The 18,865-nt window shown below is 39.0% G+C and overlaps 1 protein-coding gene across 2 annotated transcripts in view; it reads left to right on the forward strand.

The window, feature by feature from the left end:
• The window catches only part of slx4ip (SLX4 interacting protein), a 34,530-nt gene extending 16,462 nt beyond the window's left edge, over window positions 1-18,068 (forward strand). The window contains exons 2-6 of one of the 2 annotated variants that reach the window (XM_056760002.1): window positions 869-1,085; window positions 6,705-6,782; window positions 8,613-8,701; window positions 15,881-15,987; window positions 16,065-18,068. In XM_056760002.1, the coding sequence (XP_056615980.1) occupies window positions 893-1,085; window positions 6,705-6,782; window positions 8,613-8,701; window positions 15,881-15,987; window positions 16,065-16,638 (1,041 nt within the window). In that variant the 5' untranslated portion in view covers window positions 869-892 and the 3' untranslated portion in view covers window positions 16,639-18,068. The remainder of the gene's footprint in view (window positions 1-868; window positions 1,086-6,704; window positions 6,783-8,612; window positions 8,702-15,880; window positions 15,988-16,064) is intronic. The other variant, XM_056760001.1, reaches the window with a different exon arrangement.
• The last annotated feature ends 797 nt before the right edge of the window (window positions 18,069-18,865 follow it).

Genomic DNA, 18,865 nt, shown 5'->3' on the forward strand with positions numbered 1-18,865 from the left:
TTTTATCGTAAAGGTAATTTCACAGGATTTAAACACCACTGGTCCAGAGGCACTTCCTGTCTGTTTTTATTTTGTTTTACTACAGGTTTGTTTTAACGCTAAAAATAAAGTTTTGATATATTTACAGTAGGAAATTTGCTAAATATATTAATGGAACATGATCTTTACTTAATAAACTAATGATTTTGGCATAAAAGAAAGCTATTCATATACAACTATACAACAAGTCAGAGGTCAAATTTTTTGGCTTTTTGAACCAAGATGTGACTCATAAGTAGTAAAAAATAGTTCTGCAGTTGTACAATTTTAAGAGGAAATGTTATTTTAATAAAAACATTAGTCAATTTTGGAATTTACTGTATTTTGTATGTCGGTTTCAGTTTCCCTGAACTTAACAGTATATTTGCTTTCAAGTAACTAGACTTGGGTATTAGCAGGAATTAAACAAGCCTTTCAGTCATAGTAAGACATCAAATACTAGTGTATTAGCTAAAATGTTATCTTGTTAATATAAGATTATCTTTTATTTATTCTTTTTTATATAGATAGTGATAAATAGTGTCACAGAAATCGGTTTAGACCTGAAGTCACATCTTCAGTTTCAATGTGTCTCATCGTGCATCATTGCAAGAATCTTTATTACAGCCTTTTTGATTGACTTCATGTTAGCGTGTTTAGTTTTGTCTTTGATATTTTTCATCAGTGAAATTATGAAAGGAAGGCGCTTTACTTCATGTACTTGTCTTTACAGTTCTCCTTTTGATCATGTGTTGCATCCTCCTGTTGGGACACACTACAGCATTTCATAACCATGCTGAAGGGTCACCCAAATGTTAAATTGAACACTCATGCGCAAATATTGTTTCAGGTGGACGTTGAACAGAGTGATAAGATGCACCGCCCGCTCGGCCCAGGCTACAGTTACGCAGCCGGTTGTGATGTGCTTCCAGGAAAACCCCACTCGCCCATTCCATGTGGCGACCCCCGTGAAACCTTCGCACACATAGGCGCAATCGCCCAGGAGCCACACCCTGACCCTGTGAGAGTAGAGGATGAGATCTTAGAGGTTGATCGTTCATATCAAAGTGAGAGAAAATATTTCCACAAATTCCAACTCGGTCACCAAGACACCGTTCTTCCACCCGCTGTCACCGGGTTTCACAGTAGACACGTCCGTGAGATCCCATCGGGATCATCCAACAGTAGCTGCGTGCTCTGTTACACAGACTGTACCCACCAGCAATCAAATCTGATGTCTATTTTTCAAGTTTGATGTGTTTAGATTGTACAACCTCTTTGGCATGTCAAGTCCCAGACTGCGGCGCTGAGAGATGATTATTATTCTTTCGCATGTCGAGCTGTCTATACTGACCATTTGCTTAGAGCCGATGAGGTTTTTATAGCTCTTGTTCCTCTTTGAACTCTGAATCAATGGAAAGAATGCCTCTGGTTCAAGACAAGGGATCACTCACCCTTCTCTTCCATTTTATTTCACATTCCGCTTAACATTCTTTTGGTTTGTTGACTTTTTGTTCCCTCTATTGTTTTCCCAGGAAGTTTTAAAAGCTTTGGTGTGGGGGGGGGCTCCGGGTGTCCGTGTATTGATGTACTGTATACTGTATATATATCTGCTTTGGCACCGTGTCAGCTGAATCTATGGGAAGACATGTCTTGATGCTGTTATGCTGGAGCACTTTACTTCTGAGGGCTTAACATGGCCGTCATCTCCGGAACGTGACGTGCCGGTTACAAAGGCAGCATTACTTTACATCTGATGGGTCTGGTGAACATATTTTGCCTTTGGTGTTACGGCTCTCTTAGCTTGCCGAGACGGATCTGACTGTGCGCCGGTAAACAAGAGTGTCTGTGTAGATCACAACAATCTTTGTGTAGATAACGGTGGTGTTTGCTTGATCTCAAGAAAGGATGCTTTAGAAGTCATTATTGGAGGTTAGAAATCATTAACCTGCTTAGAAACTGGGACAGGGTCAGAAGTTAATGCTGTGTGTGGGAGAAAATGGCATTGAAAGAGATAAAAAGGGCTATGAATATGTATCTATTTATTTTGGGAATAACTCATGAGAGGCGGTGTTGTAGGGCCTTTTCATTGGACGCACGTGCATGGCCCGATATTAACTTTGGTTATCGGTCTGGCTAGTGGCTAGTCACATAACTATTCATATTTAATTAAATTGATGTTAGTGTACATTCCTTTTTTAATGTATAATAGTTGTATTAAATAAACTATTTTATTGCATATTTATTATTTAAATAAAGAGTTTTGTGAATGGGTCGTTTAACTTTGTCGCATTTAAGTTTAACCAAGTAACGGTTCTTCTATTGGTTACCCAACATAATACTGTCTTGACTTTCCTTTAACTGGTTAGCTAATGTAATTTTTTGTTAAGTGTGCGTACATGCGCATTACATTTGTTTATGTTGTTGTTATGACACATTGCTTTCATAAATCGATTATCACATTTCTTTTTGTAATTGAAAAGAAAATGGCACCTTAGTTGCATTTATCCACTAGAAAGCATCTTTGCCAAACTATGTTTTTTTTAAATGTAATTTTTTGTATGAACATGAACATTAGTCTTTCTGCATTGGAATGATTGACAACCTTTATTTGGCTTGCGGGCTGCCATTTAGAAAACTCTGGACTAGAACTGTACATGTCTGTTCCCTTATCTTCTCAAACAACACTGACAATCTGCATTTCAGTACGGAACCCCGAGTTTAAAAAGGCAAAGAACATGCTCCAGGCTCTTGATGTTGAGCAGAAAGACTTATGTTATGACCCAGGAGTTTTATTTTCCCATAACTCTCTCAAGCCTCTGAGGCCGCTTGCATACTCAAATCATTAGGAAGAGGAAAGATAAGACCGCTGATATCGTGCATGCATGCCTTTTTCCCCCCATTTGATGTTGTGTGCCATCTTGATCTCTCTGCTGGTGTTGACTTTCTCCCTTTAGCTATTTAAGGCCATCTGACGAACTTTTCATCTGATATCAGAGTCTTCCTCGCCCTGTCTCAGTAAACTCTTTGTGTCAAAACGGAACGCTCGAGGGGGCATATGATTCATATCTACCTTCACAGGACTCTTGTTTTGAGCGACGCTGCGTGCAGGTTCAGTAGGTATTGCGGTTCCCAGTAGTGTTGGATCACTCTCCTTAAGCACAGATGAGTACCAAATGGCTGGAACCTTGACACGATATCAACATCAGGAGCCTGTTTGGCAGGTTCACCTGCCTTTCAATCTGTTATAAGAAACTTACCGTGGCCTATTATTGTTGTAGGTGGAATTCAATAACATTTACAGTAATTATTTTGTATCTTGGATACAGTGGCTGGGGTTTAATGGGGTTTGAAAGCTCTGTTTGTTGTTTCTGGAAATGGTTTGCGTATCATGGCGATTCATGTCATGGTTGAGCTTTGAATGGAAGTTATTTTAAAGCAAGATCATGCAGGAGGTTCAAGAATTCGCTCTAATGTTAGCTTTACATTGACAGATTTTGCTGTTTCAACTCATGTAATTTTGAGCACTGATGCACAATAAAAGCAGTGTAAACAAGTCAACAACAGTTGTTGCATCTTATAAGTGGAAGGAAGTACACCCATCAGTCATATTCTGGGGGTGCCGCTGACAGTTTTGTGGTTGGAAAACACTGTAATTGCATATCATTACCTGCAGATGCACATGTTAGTGGGACCTGAAATGTCATCAGAGAGGCAAACCTATCTTCACAGTCACTTGAAACATGCTACCTAAAAATTGGCAGATGTCTGTTGGGGATCCCTGTGAGGATGTTTCAGTATTTAAAGATTTGAGTCATCTGTCTGCAACCTTGCTTATATAATCTGAAGATATATTCATAATTAGATCGCCATTAGATATGATCTGTTTCTTTTGGGATTTATGGTCCTCTTGCAGCATTAAGATCTCTCTTCAGGGCTGTAAAGTGAGAACTAATTGATTCTCATGGCTGTTTACAGCTGCACCAGCATAGCTAGCATATTCACCAGATGCTTTCTTTTGCAGTTTCCTGTCAGATTAAAGGGGTCATATGGCGCTAATACGTGTTTTTCTGTGTCTTTGGTGTGTTGTAAATTGCCCATACATGTATTAGACACGTAAAATTGCAAAAATTAAAGTGTGGGAACAAAAGAAGAATTCTATCTAAAAGCTAATACTCATCCAGACCTGCCTGAAGCCCATCGTGTAACCAGACCCCCACAAATGTACGTCAGTTCATGGTATGATTTCACTAAGACCGCCCAAATGTATACGCAAGTAAGATGGTCGTACCTGTTAGCACAACTGCTTTGGAACCTGATGTTCCAAATATGGTCATCGCCGTTACATTTCCGTCACACGCTTCCAGTATTCGACCAATCACTATGCACTGGTTAACTGGCCAATCATAGCACACCTCGCTTTTCAGAGCAATGAGCTTTGTAAAAATTCTGTGTGTTTCAGAGAGGCGGGGCAAAGAGGAGATTTAAACATGCACATTATGTGGAATTTACAGCATTTTTGAATCTTAAATTGTGTATACACATTGCATTACATCTAAAACAAACGATAATATTCATTTTAGCCGTGTCATATCACCCCTTTAAGCAACACTGCGCCTAGTAGATCTTGCATTCCTTGGACAAGATCTTAATTTAAAACAGAATGGCGGTTATTCCAATGGCTGAAGGGTTGAATGAACTCATTTTCTTGGCGTGATGGTGGTGAATGGGTACGGTTGCTCTGGGAACTGCAAAAGCTTGTATGACCATAATGTTGACATCAGTTAATTCTTCATTCAGTGTTGTAGCCGTTTTCACACTTGGTTTTGATTCTTTGTGCAACCCTCATAGATCTGTATTGTTTGTATTTTTTTATATAATTTATTTGATTTTATACAGCCGCAGACCATTCCAAATGTTAATTTAATCGGCATTTCTAGATATATTGTGGCCATTCCAGTCCAGTGTCTGTTGAATTTCAACAAAAAGCAAACCTCAGAAGTGACATTAAGTCATTCAACAGCAATGCGAAAGACTGACAGCATGCCAAGACACATGAAACTGATAAAAAATCGAGGTTATCACATAATTAACTTTTAATAACATAGATAACTTTCCCTAAATATCTACAAATATTACTGTTGTATTGCTCAAAAATGAATATGCGCTTGTTTTCTTTATACTGCATCTTTTCGGTTATTGTCACCTGTTTCTCCCGTTTTCATTTACTTTGATAAATGCAAATAGAATCTATTAGATTTTTGGAGAAATACTGTTAGAAGTTCAGAGAAACAAACAAAAATTATCATTTTACATTTATGCATTTTACCTAAACACTAACCTATAAATGGCAATTTCAGAAAACAGAAAATTATTTTTAAATGGTTTCATTTTTTCTACAGCTGTATATAATATATATTTAGTAATTTTCCAAATTTCTGCTTTTATCATAAAAATGCTTTTCATAAATAAATTAGAATTGAAATTGAATATTTGACATTAACATGCATTGAGTAATACTGAAAGCTGTTCAGCACTTTAGATCTTGATTCAGGAGAAAGTGCTAAAATTGGAAAGTGTTGTTTGCTTTGTGTCTTTACGCATGTTTTTGTTCCATTGGTTCACTGACAAAAGCTTCACACTCACATAAAGGAACTCACGTCCGTGTAGCACAGATGCATTGCTAGCTATGCAAGAATGCAAGCTGAGTGCTATTTCTATTGAGGTGATGAAAAATGCATTACACTATAAACATATTTTGTCACCAGTAGCAGTTTGCCTCTGTAAATTGCCTCAAATTGTTTTTAAACCACTGTAATCCATATTGTAGCGTATTTAAACCCTATATCAAACCCCCATATCAGGAAAACTTGGGTGCGGCCTGTAAACGCTGAGAAAGTTTGATACTTTTTCTGGTTGCCTTTATCAAGCATGCGGATCCTGACTCATCGTGAAGGAATATCTTGGATTATGTTGTTCATCTTTTCAATAATTTCATTTTGCATAAACACCCTTTTGCATAGGCACTGTTTTGTGTTTGTTTAAACAGACAAATCTTTTATAAGATCTCCAGGACCCGAGCTCTTTGTGTAAACTGTCAGTTTTGTTTTGTACAAATGCCACATAGGGCCTACGTGCAATAAATCTCAGAGTGCCTCACCGTGAGACGACAGACGCCAATAAATAACTGTCTTAAGTTTTACTATAAATCACCTCGGTTTCCAGTTGCTTAGCTGGTACCTAGAGATTTGACATAGTTCAGTCTAAAGTACAGGTTGTGCATGCAAAGTGGCACATCTCTAAAGAGTAGAGCTTGGATTCATATAGCTCTTTCATCGATAGAGGTTGTAAATAGTTTCAGAGTTTAGTCAGGCGTTACAGTGGACTTCAAAGGCCGAGAAACCCCTGGAGCTGCTCGAGTTCATGTCTGAACTACGATTCTTGCTTATTTGCTTTTATCTGGCCTTCTGGATAGCTGCATAAAATTGATATACTCAGCGTTCAGGAGAGGCATCATGAACTATTATTAATATGATTGAATTCTGATTCATTAATTTTCTCATGACTATATGTGTATTTGTTTAAACTTTGCTGGTTCCTTGTTACCTGTTCGGTGATTCTGGGTGCACGTCTGATTTATGATAGAAGGTCTGATGAGTCATGACAAATTTGTTTTACTTTGACAGGTGGGAACATTCGCTTGTCGGTGTACTTCATGAAGCGACACATCAACCTGAGGTGCATTGTGAGGCAACACTACAGAGGTATAACGTTAAGGCTGAATAACGTGACATTCATTTTAAAATACGGGAATACGTCTGAAATGATGCAGACCAGTTATTTTGCCTACACAATAGAGTACCACAGGTATGACATATTTTTGTAGGCCAACCCAGAAGTTAGCGTCGCACTGGTTCCCACCACCGAAAGCCTTTGGAAGAACGCAAAAAACAGATCTGTGATTAACAAAGGTTTATGATGTTTTGTCTATTGAAATAATCTTAACAAATAACACAACCGTTGTTATTTTTGAAGCCTGAATACAATTGCCAGAAGTAAAGCTCTAACATGAGGCTATAAAGAGACTACACTACGGTTGCTCGGTATCAACTTCACCACCACCAAGCCTCTGAAAACTCTTTCAAACTTTATTAAAAATGTTTTCCATGGTAAATAAATCCCATCCGCGTTTTTAGAGTTGTGTTTAATTTCCATGTTGTATTATATGTGAGATTTATAGCAACTTGTTATCACCCGCCATTTTTAAGACAAAATAAAGCTTTAAAAAATCATGAACGGGTTATAACTGGTGTGTTTTATGTCATAGAATGACATAGAAGGTTTTGTTAACTACAGATCTTGTTTCAGGCAATTTACCAAAAAGCCATTTAAAAAATCTATTGACTTTGGGCCAATAGAACCGGAAGGGCTAAAATGCTAACTCGCTAAAATGGATGATTGTATGAGAAGCACCTGTGTTGTTATTAGTTAATAGCTGTCAGCCTCAGTTGGGGGCCCTGACCAGACCATTATTTTGGGAAAAGTCGACTGTAATATGTGAAAGCAGTTCACTTAGTTGGAAGCTAAGGACACAATTGTATGATTCAGAATACAGTTTATACTCAAGTTGTGGCGTTTACTGCAACTTCGCTGAAGAAACTGTTCATTTTATCAGGCTAGATTGTAAGAATCAATCCATTCCTGCTGAAAAACACTACAAGAAGGAGTTTTGTAATGGTTTCAATGAAAAAAAGCTAATGGCTCATAATGGAATTTCTGTAATTGTTTATATTTGGTTTCTTTTGTTTTCTTCAGTAGGGATGTTCAGTCCTAATAGAGGCGGAGCTTCTATATTATACAAATTATACAAATATTTGAGACTAAAGCCAAGTCCACCAGAGGCAGGCAGACATCGGCTCACAGGGAAAATGTGCTTCATTTATCACAGTAAACAACTGCAGGCTGACGTTTTGTAATGTCTATGGAAACATAACCGTGACGCCACACTCCGTATAGGAAATGAAAATAATCATATTACATTATTTATATTTAACACGCTTTGAAGAAGTAAAAACAAAGTTGGGATGTACAAGTAATAAATATGCAGTATGGACTATTTTTCGTGATCTAGAAAAAGCAAAACGAAGGAAAAAGGACTTGACCCACAATTTGCTTGGCTTAAATTTTCCGGCTAAATTTGGCTCAGAAGGTTAGAAGGAAATAAAATGTAATACAACAAACAATGTGGTTTGTTTCGCTTATATCTAGTTACATATTTGAAACTCCATTGACTGAAGGGTAGGAGGTGAATTACACCAATGTTGACATTCAACATTATGGCAACTTTGCCAGTTACTTGAAAACAATAGTTCATGTTTTTTTACTGAATTTGATATTTCACATGAATAGGAGATTCAGGTCACTTTACTTACTAGATGAAATATAAAATAAAAATTGGTACCAAAGATGTCTGCAACATCACATCCATCTCCCATTGCCGTTTATACTGTATACATGTCTGTCCGGATAAATGATTCATATCGCAACCAACCTCTTTCACTACAGTTTACAGTTAAAGTTGATTTTGTTTGCAGAATTGCGTGTTTTTCCTGAACGTGTCGTAGTGTGTGCCAGTCCTCTGGAGAATGCTGTACTTCCCAAAGAAAGTCTGAACCAGGATGTGGTAAGACCTACATACTCAGTAGATAGATTACATATTAAAGTCATATTTCACATGCAGAAGTGTCACAACACAATTGCGAATTTGATATTGCATCTCAAGTATACTGATTTGTTTCCCTGTGAACAGAACGACAGCTTGTGGTTTTTACAACTGCTTATTTGGCGATATATTACATGTAAAGAATGTAAGAACTTGTACGTTTGTGTTGCTCTCATACACCCATTCTCTGCCAATGCACGGTTGCCATGAAGTGGGTTTTGGCATGTGCAGTCAATTCCTATGCCTTTTGTTCTCCTCTCCCTTTTATTATGGGATGGCAAAAGAGAGGTTGGAATGGCTAATTGGATGAGGTACTGCACACTGGTCATGCTCTGAGGTGGACCACTAAAATGCTTAGGCTTTAGGAAGAGGAACCCAGGCTTCTGTGCAGGCTGTCAAACCCTCTCTGAGGTCAATGGGTTCTGCAGCTATTCTATGTACAATAGGACTGTCTATATATTGTGTCATTCATTCACCCCGAAAAACATTCTGTGATTCTCACAGTAGTTGCATCATAGGTACACAATGTATTTTGCTTAGCATTGTCGTTTTTGAAGTCTGAAAGAAACCACAGTTTTTGTTGGCGCTCACAAACGCTCTCTCTCTCACTTTTATAGCATTAGTGTAGTGTGGGTAAGAAGACTGTGATTTGATTCAACAGGATGTTTAGTGGTAGGATCTCTGGAGCCTTCCGCGTGATGCTAGCGTGGGACACTCTAAGGTTCGGAATGAAAGCGTTCTCGTGTAGACTTCCCGCTCGGATCTTCTTCAAGATCACATTTTTCTTTTCTGCATCATCCAATAGAATCATGAGAAATCTATTCAGAGTCGCTCAAAGATGAAGACAGTCTATCCTGCCATTAATGTCCATACTGTTTGGGGTGAATCATTTGCCGTTGCTTTTCTCTCAGACGTTTGCATTCGTTTTGGCTTTCAATGAAAGGAAGAATTGTAATATTTTGAGTGAAGTTATTCAGTTCGACAGTGAAAAGTTCACATCGTGTAACCGCTTTTCCAGTTCAGGGAAGCAGAGTGCTTGTTTTTGCATTCCCCTCTTCAGGATGTGGTTCTCCGTGCTTGTATGGGCTGTGCGGAAGGGTTAGTGGGAGCTTGTGGTGGTTCTCTCTCTGTCTCTCTCTCTCTCAGCCACTTTGGCAAATTGGAGGAGTTGAGGTATCAGGATAGAGAGCTGGAGTTTCTCTCATGACAAACCAATTATTTCAATTGCTCCGCTCTAATTTGTCAATAGGAGCCAGTTTCTTGTTTTCTCCTTGGCCTAAGGTTGGCCAGGAAAGTTATGAATCGAAATGAAAAACACGGCTCGGCAGTATGAGTCACATACGATGTCGAATTTCAATTTGAAAATGATAATGGCCTCGGTGAATTTGTTCTTCCGATGTTGTCATATGTTTATGGCCAGTCTTTCTCACCACATTTTGACAGCGAGAGTCTGAATGACGCCTTGTGTTTTCAGGCAGTTTGGGGATTTGTCTGTGGTCCTTCCTTTTTATTTAGTGCTCAGTTTGTAAAATAAAGTTTATATCGGTCGCGCAGAGCTCCCATAACACCCATCCAGAGGTCATAAGGTTGAGTTCTGACAGCGAGTGATGACATGACGCTCGGGTTCTGGGAGGCAGCGAGAGAGCATGAATCTTTCAGGGGGAGCTTCAAGTGGTTAAAGATCTTTGCTACTATTCAAGGTCCCTGGTTCAACGCCTGAGAGGGGTGTTTTATGAACTGGAAAGTGATGTCATCTCTTAAAGGAACACTCCAGTTTTTTTGGAAAAAGGCTCATTCTCCAACTCTCCCAGAGTTGATATGTTGAGTTTTACCATTTGGGATCTATTCAGCTGATCTCCAGGTCTGGCTTTAGCACTTTTAGCATTGCTACGATGCTACTGCTCTAATTGGATTCAATGATCTATGCTAAGCTATTCTAAAAGTGCTATCGCCAGAACTATTTGTATACCCGTATAAGCTCAAATATATATTAAATGTATTAAAGTATATGATCTTTTTTGTTTTATGAAGAGCCATACCCTCTCCATTTGTTGTAAATGGTTTCTGGTTTGTGTGTTTTAATTCACACAAAGTGTGTCATCTTTCAAAACCTTCTTGTTACCTCTAGAACACATAATTCCCTCATCTTAAATGAAAATGTATAAAGACTGATTTTGTTCTGATGAATGAACTCTGTCAACAGGGAATTTCATTTTCACGATTCAGTAAATTGGTAATGAATACATTCTCTGAGAGTTTATTTCTAGTCTGAAAATGTCCCATCAATAACGCGGGTGTAGCCCAACAGCATCAATAACATAATTATTTGGATTTTTGTGTGAACTATTCCTTTAATACACTCCACAGGAATTTTCCCTTTAACAAATCCAAAGTAGTGTAATCGCTTTGTATAAAAATGTTTGTGCCAAATGACTCAACCTTACTGTTTTATTGGTCATTGATGATGTCTCTTGAGTGATTCATTCATATCCAGTACTGTGGTCTGAAACTTTGGGAGTGAGTGGTTCGTTCATTGGTGTTGTGTAATGTGGGTGTGGTACACAATAAGCACAGCGTCATGCCTTCTGATGGTGAGTGTCATCCCCTCTTTCTGGTAATGCATTAAGAAACACCTTGAGAAACTGTGTAGCAGAGATTGAAGTTCAGTTTGGTCTACAATATTCTGGATCACTGTGATGAAATTGTTGACTCTTTCAGTCCACATGTTTAAGTCAAGTCATCCTCGGGGTCAGGTGACTTTGTATTTGGAGATGCGAGCTGGGAAAATGGCACAGATAGCAGTCCTGTAATGAAGCGGTGGATCAAAGCTCAGGGCAGATGTGTTTTTACAGCCTCCTCTCCCTTTGGGCAGACCCACAGTGTTTATGGACATAACTTTATCCTCTCTTTGTTCCTCTCCTATCACACCAAGCTACACAAAGCTGAAGTTCTAAGGCTTCTTGGCACTTTAAGACTCATCTTCAGCGAATCTGCTTTGTCTCCATGTCGCTAAGAATTTGTGACGATGTACAGATTATCTTTATGTCCTTGGCTGTAGAGTTTTTCTGAGAGGTATATTCGGAATAAAGTCATTGACAGGATTTTTTCAATGGTATTCATTGAATAGATGTTTTTTTTGTAGCGTGTTGAAGACCACTGTTTGTAGATACTGTGACACGCATTGCAATGAGTCTAAGCTTTACTTTCTCATTATTTCTCCATGTTTTGCTGGCCTTTGTCCTGCTGTGGTATACAGAACAAGCAAGGTTTAACAGAAATGTCAAACAACAGATTGAAAAGACGCTGCAGAGTCGCAAGCATGCAAGACTGTGTCACGTTAGACTCGATTCTTTTAAAAGGCATCATCCCTGAAATACTAAGCAGTGATGACAATGCACAGTTTTTCTGTGGTGTGTCTACAGTTGTTTTGGGAAAATATGCGTGTGGGTGCTGATGTGGTTTGCTTTAGACTTTCCAAACGTTAGTTTTCCAAATGATCATAGCACAGTAAATCCTGATTGATTGGATTCTTGGCTACTTAAGCAATACGTTTAACTCCACTTTACTGCAACATTGCAAGCCTTGCAGCTTTGATGTCTGCATTGTTTGTTTGGGTCAGTCTTTGATGTTAAAGTTCAAATGTCCATGTGACTCCATTTTGGTCTACAGATATGCAGATTGGAGTTTACCGTTCTTGCGTATGAATGAAAGTGAATTGAACACGGGTTAGTGTGACCAAGGTATTTGATGCAGTCCTACTAACTTTGAGTTTAAAGCCATAATCAAAAGCTTTATGGTTATTCGTTGTAACTTTTCATTTTATGGATCATCAAGTGATGGTGTGACAATAATCCACCTAATAGAGAATGAGTCAGAACACGCCATAAGTGTTTGTTTGTTTGTTATACAGATGAGCCAGAACTCACAAGGTCCTTTAGTGTCATATCAACATTAATTCATGGTTGATACAGTTTGTCATCCTGAGTCAAGAAGTATTTCCTTGTAGTGATGTTGGTGGAAGTCACCTTCCAGATCATATCAAATAGTACAGTATATTATACAAATGGTCAATTCCGGTGTTATGAGTGTGACATTTTTAGTCAAAACTTGAAATAAATTCTCAGGGATTTCTCTGGGACTTTAAGATTTGGGCTTATTGAATACCTTTGAGGGTTTCTGTTAAACAAGACCCATTCTGTGACATCAGTTCTAATATAGCTCTAACATTGTGTGCCTGACAAAACTCTGAGAGGAAGTCATGTTGGTGGTCAAATTCAAGCCTTGCGGTTTCTGGATTATTCCACTTGGTCTTCCCTGTTCCCACACATTGACTTCAGGCCTCCTCACCAACTCTCTGCCTTCAATTTCTTCTCTTATCTCTTTTTCTCTTCCCCCTGTTCTCCTCTGAGGGAGAGAATAGAGAACAAGAAGGCCACTTATTGCTTTCTCAGGGAAATAAACACTGCTCCATTGTCAATCCGGCTTTCGTCTGTTTTCCAAGGGTCTGTGAAATGCATATGAAATGAAATATCAAATGTTCTTCCTCCCCTCTCCTCAACTTTTTGGTGGAGCGAGTGCACGCTCGATCCGGCGTTCACGCTCTGGGTGTGTTTGTTTTCTGTGGAGTTATCATCAGCGAGTATGGGTGTGTTTTTGTGCGAGCTTGTGTGTCTGGATATCCCCCTAAAACCCGTCCAGTCTCGGTTACAGTGGGCGGAGGGACGCTGAGAATTGAGGAGGGGAGTTTCTTGTGTGTGTAGGAGAGACAGCTGGACAGACGGTGGTCATGGAGGTCTGCAGATGACACAGCAGATCATTCGTTTCCACTTTGGAAATGGACTGTTTCTAAACATTAACAGCCCACGCTGTTACTCAATATCATCAGGATATTTGAAAACGCGGCAGACAACCTTCAGTTCACCTTAAACTGAACCTTTCCTCTATCATCCATTGGTCGAAGTGTAAAGAGTCAAACATAATTGATTTATGTGAACTTCTGTTAAACCCACTGCTGTTTGTGTGCTCAGGGGGAACAGAACTTTTAAAGATGGGGTATCACAATCAGTTTCTGTCAATCTCATATTTATCTTGAGTATTTATACAGTAGTATCGAATACGTCTTCGAAGAGTATTAAGCTTGATTACATTTATAAAAGAGAGATACAGCTGTAGGATTGTTTCTGGAAAAACACGAGCTGATTGAGGCGGGCAGTGGGACGGAACTACAGCACGAGCACAACACATCATCAGATTTATCCCTTCGTGTTTTTGACATTATGCACATGCATGACAATAAAGAACAAACATATGACTTAGTTTGACTTACTGCTTGCAGTTCATGTCCAGCATCGTTTAGCAATGGGTCCACGCCATCTCAACGATCTCCAAATCCAGTGTTATGTCCACCGTTTATAACATATCTCAAATGCTGTGAACAAACACACACCTCTAACTTCTCTCCCTATCGCAATAGTAACGAGCTGCAGCTGCAGGCCAACAGCGCAGCCAATCTTGATAAGCGGGTCTTCCTATGCTCGTCGGTTGGCTGGGCTATTACTTTTGCCTTGCCGTGCTTTTCCCGGGAGAATTGTCCAATTAAAGGAATATGATCCCCGTTTCTATATAAGATTCATTTGTTTTAGTTTTAGCTTATTTTTTTATTTTCAGTTAATAATCTTTGTGCCTCACCTGGAACATATTTCAGTTTATTCCTCAGGTCACACTTTTAATTGTCGTTAATTTAAGGTTTTTAATATAATAGCCCAATTTTTTTTATTTCAATAGACATAAATGTTTAAATAGTTTTAGGTTTAGTTAACTATAATAACATTGGTTGGGTACGATTTCACAGATAATGTCAATTTGTATTTTATCAACAGCTAATGTGCTACAGTATGTCAGGGAATATGAGTTTTATTCGAATATACAAAAATGCATGGAAAGACAAATAGCTTAAAGCAGGTAAAGAAAATGTTGACTACAATTTCATCTTTTAATAAAATATTTGAATAAAAAGCAAAGACGTCAGTTTGGGCATCGCACAGTATCAGTAGGGAAACTCATCCCACTGCAATTTCCTTCTTTAGCTCTAATGACTTGAAAAACCTTGTGCTTATCTACCAATTTTCTCCTAAAATAGAACTAATTGCCTATATATCTCAAAGCAGTTCAGAGGCCAGCGGCGGGTAAACATACTCTTTTATGAAATCCAATCAGTGTGGACTGGAATGATTGTTTTGTGTCATTTAATTGCAGTTCAATGATCCTGTGCCTCCAAAGACGACGGTCACAAGCACCCGCTCTGTTCTTGCTCACTCAAGGATTGTTCTGTTGACGGAGCTTCATTAGGACTGTTGAAGGTGTACGTTGGTGGGATTCAATAAGCCGGCCCGTCTCTATTCTTCGGAGAACCGCAATGTTAAGCATGACTAGTTGTGGAACAAGGACTTCAAAGTGTTTCTCTGTGTATGCGTGTGTGTTTGACTGGGCTTCACCAATAGAAAAGTTTCATGTTTTGGCAATTTTCAGTTTTTTGATGATGATGTTTTTCTCTTATGACTCAACGTTTTCACCATGTAAACATCAGCTCTGATACATCTTCGCATCAATTCTTTGCGGCTTTGTGGCGCCATCAAAATATTGCTCAGTTTGTTGGAACATGGGACATTATTTTTGCATTTGGCACAGAGAGGACACAGTTAACCTTCAATCTTAATTTCCATTTTTAACCCAACAACTTCACATACATGTACAAGCAAACCCACACAAATATTTATATTCGGAAGAATACAATGACATTTTTGATGAGCACGCAGAGGGCGTTCTGATCTTCTCTAAATGCTGGCAGTTGAACACAAGCTTTTTGCTTTTGTTTTGATGGCCATACCCAAGAGACCAACCGGGAACATCCCATGGATCTGTTCCCATGACTACACCAAATATCATGTCAGTACAACAGCCTTCTCTTTGAGTTCTTTGTTGTGCTTTCTTGTTCACTAAATCATTTTCCGTTCAGTTCCTGTCAGGTGTTGAGAGATTGGATTCTTGCTTTAGTTTGTATCAAAGTCATCGAGTTTAACATTTGCATGACAGTCATTGATAATTCTCTCTTAATCGGTTGTTTCCTCCTGTTTTATGTAGTTGCAACAAAGTGGACAAAGCAAGTCAAAGTACTTTTCAAGCCCCGGTGAAACCAAAGATCCATTATCCAGCTCCACGGTTATGAAAAGGGCCGTCCTTCAGAAGATGTGAGTATGGCTCTTATGTGGAGTATCTTGTGATGGTGACCTCAGCATTCTCATTGAATGTTGTTCTGTACGATCAGTGCCAGGCAGACGAGCACCCGGTCCCGACAATGCAGAGATGACCAAGAATCCAGATCGGACACCGTAGAAAAGGGGACTACCAAATTGAATCGTACTCTACCAGTATCATCCGAATGTTTGTTTGCCGACGACTTAGTGGCTTGTGCGCATGAGGATGTAAAAACCATAATTCAATTCCCTGAATTAAATAACAAGGATAAAGAGGACGCTCAACCATGTCCTGAATCAACTGGTATTAAGAGGAGACAACGCACCCCTAACTCTGAAGAACACCAAAAACCCAAAAGATTGTGTCTTGGAGAGGTTGCGGTACCAGGAGATTCCAACAGGCCGTCTTCTGGCATGTCCTCATGCGGTTCCCATGGTGCAGCTCAGCCTGAGATCAGACTGGAAGAGGAGGTGCTTACACATGGAAACAGCACTCTCGAACAGAGTAACCAGAGCGGGTCAGCCACAAGTCTGAGAGGCTCATCCGTCAAGCCTGTGTCCTCTGGCTCTTCTATTAGTTCCAGAGAGGAATGGAGGGGGGGCGCGCCCAGAACATCCCGATTACGCCGACTCAAGAAGTCCTGAGGGCCACGGCGGCATAAAGTGAGAGTGGATATCTGACGCCATCGAGATGGACGTTACTGTACACACTTCTACTGTATTTGCTGTCTGTCAACACTGGTTGCACAAGCGAAGAGTTTACCACAGGCGGTCTCCCATGCATGCTTAATGGAACAGGCATCCCAAAATAAAACTTATGTCAGTATTTGTCCGACACCGTTGTTCCAAACTGCACCACTTCTGTTTTTTGTAGAATATATACACTTTTTACGAATGTTATTGGGTGACCGTGAAATAATAGAAAGAAAGGGAATAAGGGCAGGGGTTGTACAATTTTAAAACGGCAAATTTACAAATAGAATAATTTAATTTGTATAGTCAAACAGGTTGGAATGATTATTGTGTCTGTGATGCTGAAAATGAAAATTCTGTCATCATTTACTCACACTCAAGTTGTTCCAAATCTGTATATTTTATTATTTCTGTTAAACACAAAAGAAGATATTTAGAAGAATGTAGGAAAGCAACAGTTCTGGGTCACTTTTGACTACCATTGTATTTTTTCCTACTATGGTAGTCAATGGTGGCCAAGAACTGTTAACTCTAAAAACCTTCTTCCAAATACCTTTATTTGTGTTCATCAGAACAACGAAATCAATAAAGATTTGGATCAACTTGAGGGTGAGTAAATGAAGACAGAATTTTCATTTTTGGGTCAACTGTTCATTTATAGCGAAGTATAACATATAAAATAGTCTTAAAATTGAACTTTTACAGTAGGCTAAAAAGTAGATAAACACGGATATGCATAAGCTGAAGTTCCCAAATATTTGAATTGGCTTTACTTGTTCTAAACAAAAACACGCAGCACAAACACATATCGCATTTTCCACGTAAGATTTGAATTTCAGACCAGCGGGAGCCGCTGAGCACAATGTGGCTTGCAGCCCAAATCTCTGGCTCCATCCGTCTGAAATCTGCACTCTTCCAGCTTCAGCGGAGCACATGATTGATTCCGCTGTGTTCTCATACATACTGAGATCTGTAGGCGAACGGGGGTTTTACTATTGGAGCCGACTGTAGTCTCCCTGTGGTTATCATTTGTGAATGTGTTACTGCTTTTCATTACAGTCTGCTGCGAGATGACTGACAGCATTATGAGATGCCAAACTGCTCGTGTCTGATATTTGGCTAGTCATGACTGCAGTCAACTTTGATATAGTGCGTAATGGCAGGCCGATTATATGTACGGATATAAATTAATCTAGTCACATGGCCTGCTTTTCCACATTTTTCAGTTTGATGTCTTTTGGATAACAGATATGTGTCATTATAACAGCACTGCCAGAACATCATCAGTGTGCACAAACAAATCGCTGTCATGATACTGTACGTTTGTCAAAACACTTCAGTTATTATATTAAAGCGATAAAAATGGGAATTTGAGATAAAGAGCAGAGACTTTCATTTTGAGTCATTTTATGTTCTGTAATGAAATGCGAATTAAAGTTTTTTGATCTTGAAAACGCATGTTTTTCTCATACTTTACGTTCTTAATGAGACAGTTAACCCAAAAATGAAAATTCTGTCATTTACTCGAACCTGTGGGAATTTCTTCTGCAAAAGACAAAAGATATTTTGAAGAACGCTGGTAACCAAACAACTGCGGTACTCTTTCACTTCTATTGTAGCCTGTGGACACAAAACCAATGCAAGTCAATGGGTACCATCGTTGTGCGTTTACCAACATTCTTCAAAATATCACTTTGTGTGTTCTGCAGAAGAAAGTAAGTCATAAGGGTTTGAAATGACATCAGGGCGAGTAAATGATCACAGAATTTTTATTTTTGGGAGATCCATCCCTTTAATTGCAGAGTACCAAGGGTACTTTAAAATGGTATAGTTTTTTTTTTTGCTTGGTCTGTTTGTGTTTTGGTCTATCCTCTTATCTATCATTAGTTATCTGATATTATAATACTCTAAACTAATATAAATGTTAAAAAGTGTTTAAGAGTGCCTTATGGAAAAGAGCAAATATTTACTAGAGCTCTACAGTTAAAAACATTGGGAAAGCCCTTTTATCCGTCAACATAAGTTTTGCCTTTTGCCCTCCAGTCATATGACTGAAAACCTCATTGATCATGTGAGGAAAGTATTTTAGTCACAGCGACAGTCTTCACACGGTTCACAATACAAAGAGAAGCGCACAGCTACTGCATGTAAACACATTTAGACAGACCTTGTGCTTCTG

Source organism: Triplophysa dalaica, chromosome 11, assembly GCF_015846415.1.
Source record: "Triplophysa dalaica isolate WHDGS20190420 chromosome 11, ASM1584641v1, whole genome shotgun sequence".
NCBI lineage: Eukaryota > Metazoa > Chordata > Actinopteri > Cypriniformes > Nemacheilidae > Triplophysa > Triplophysa dalaica.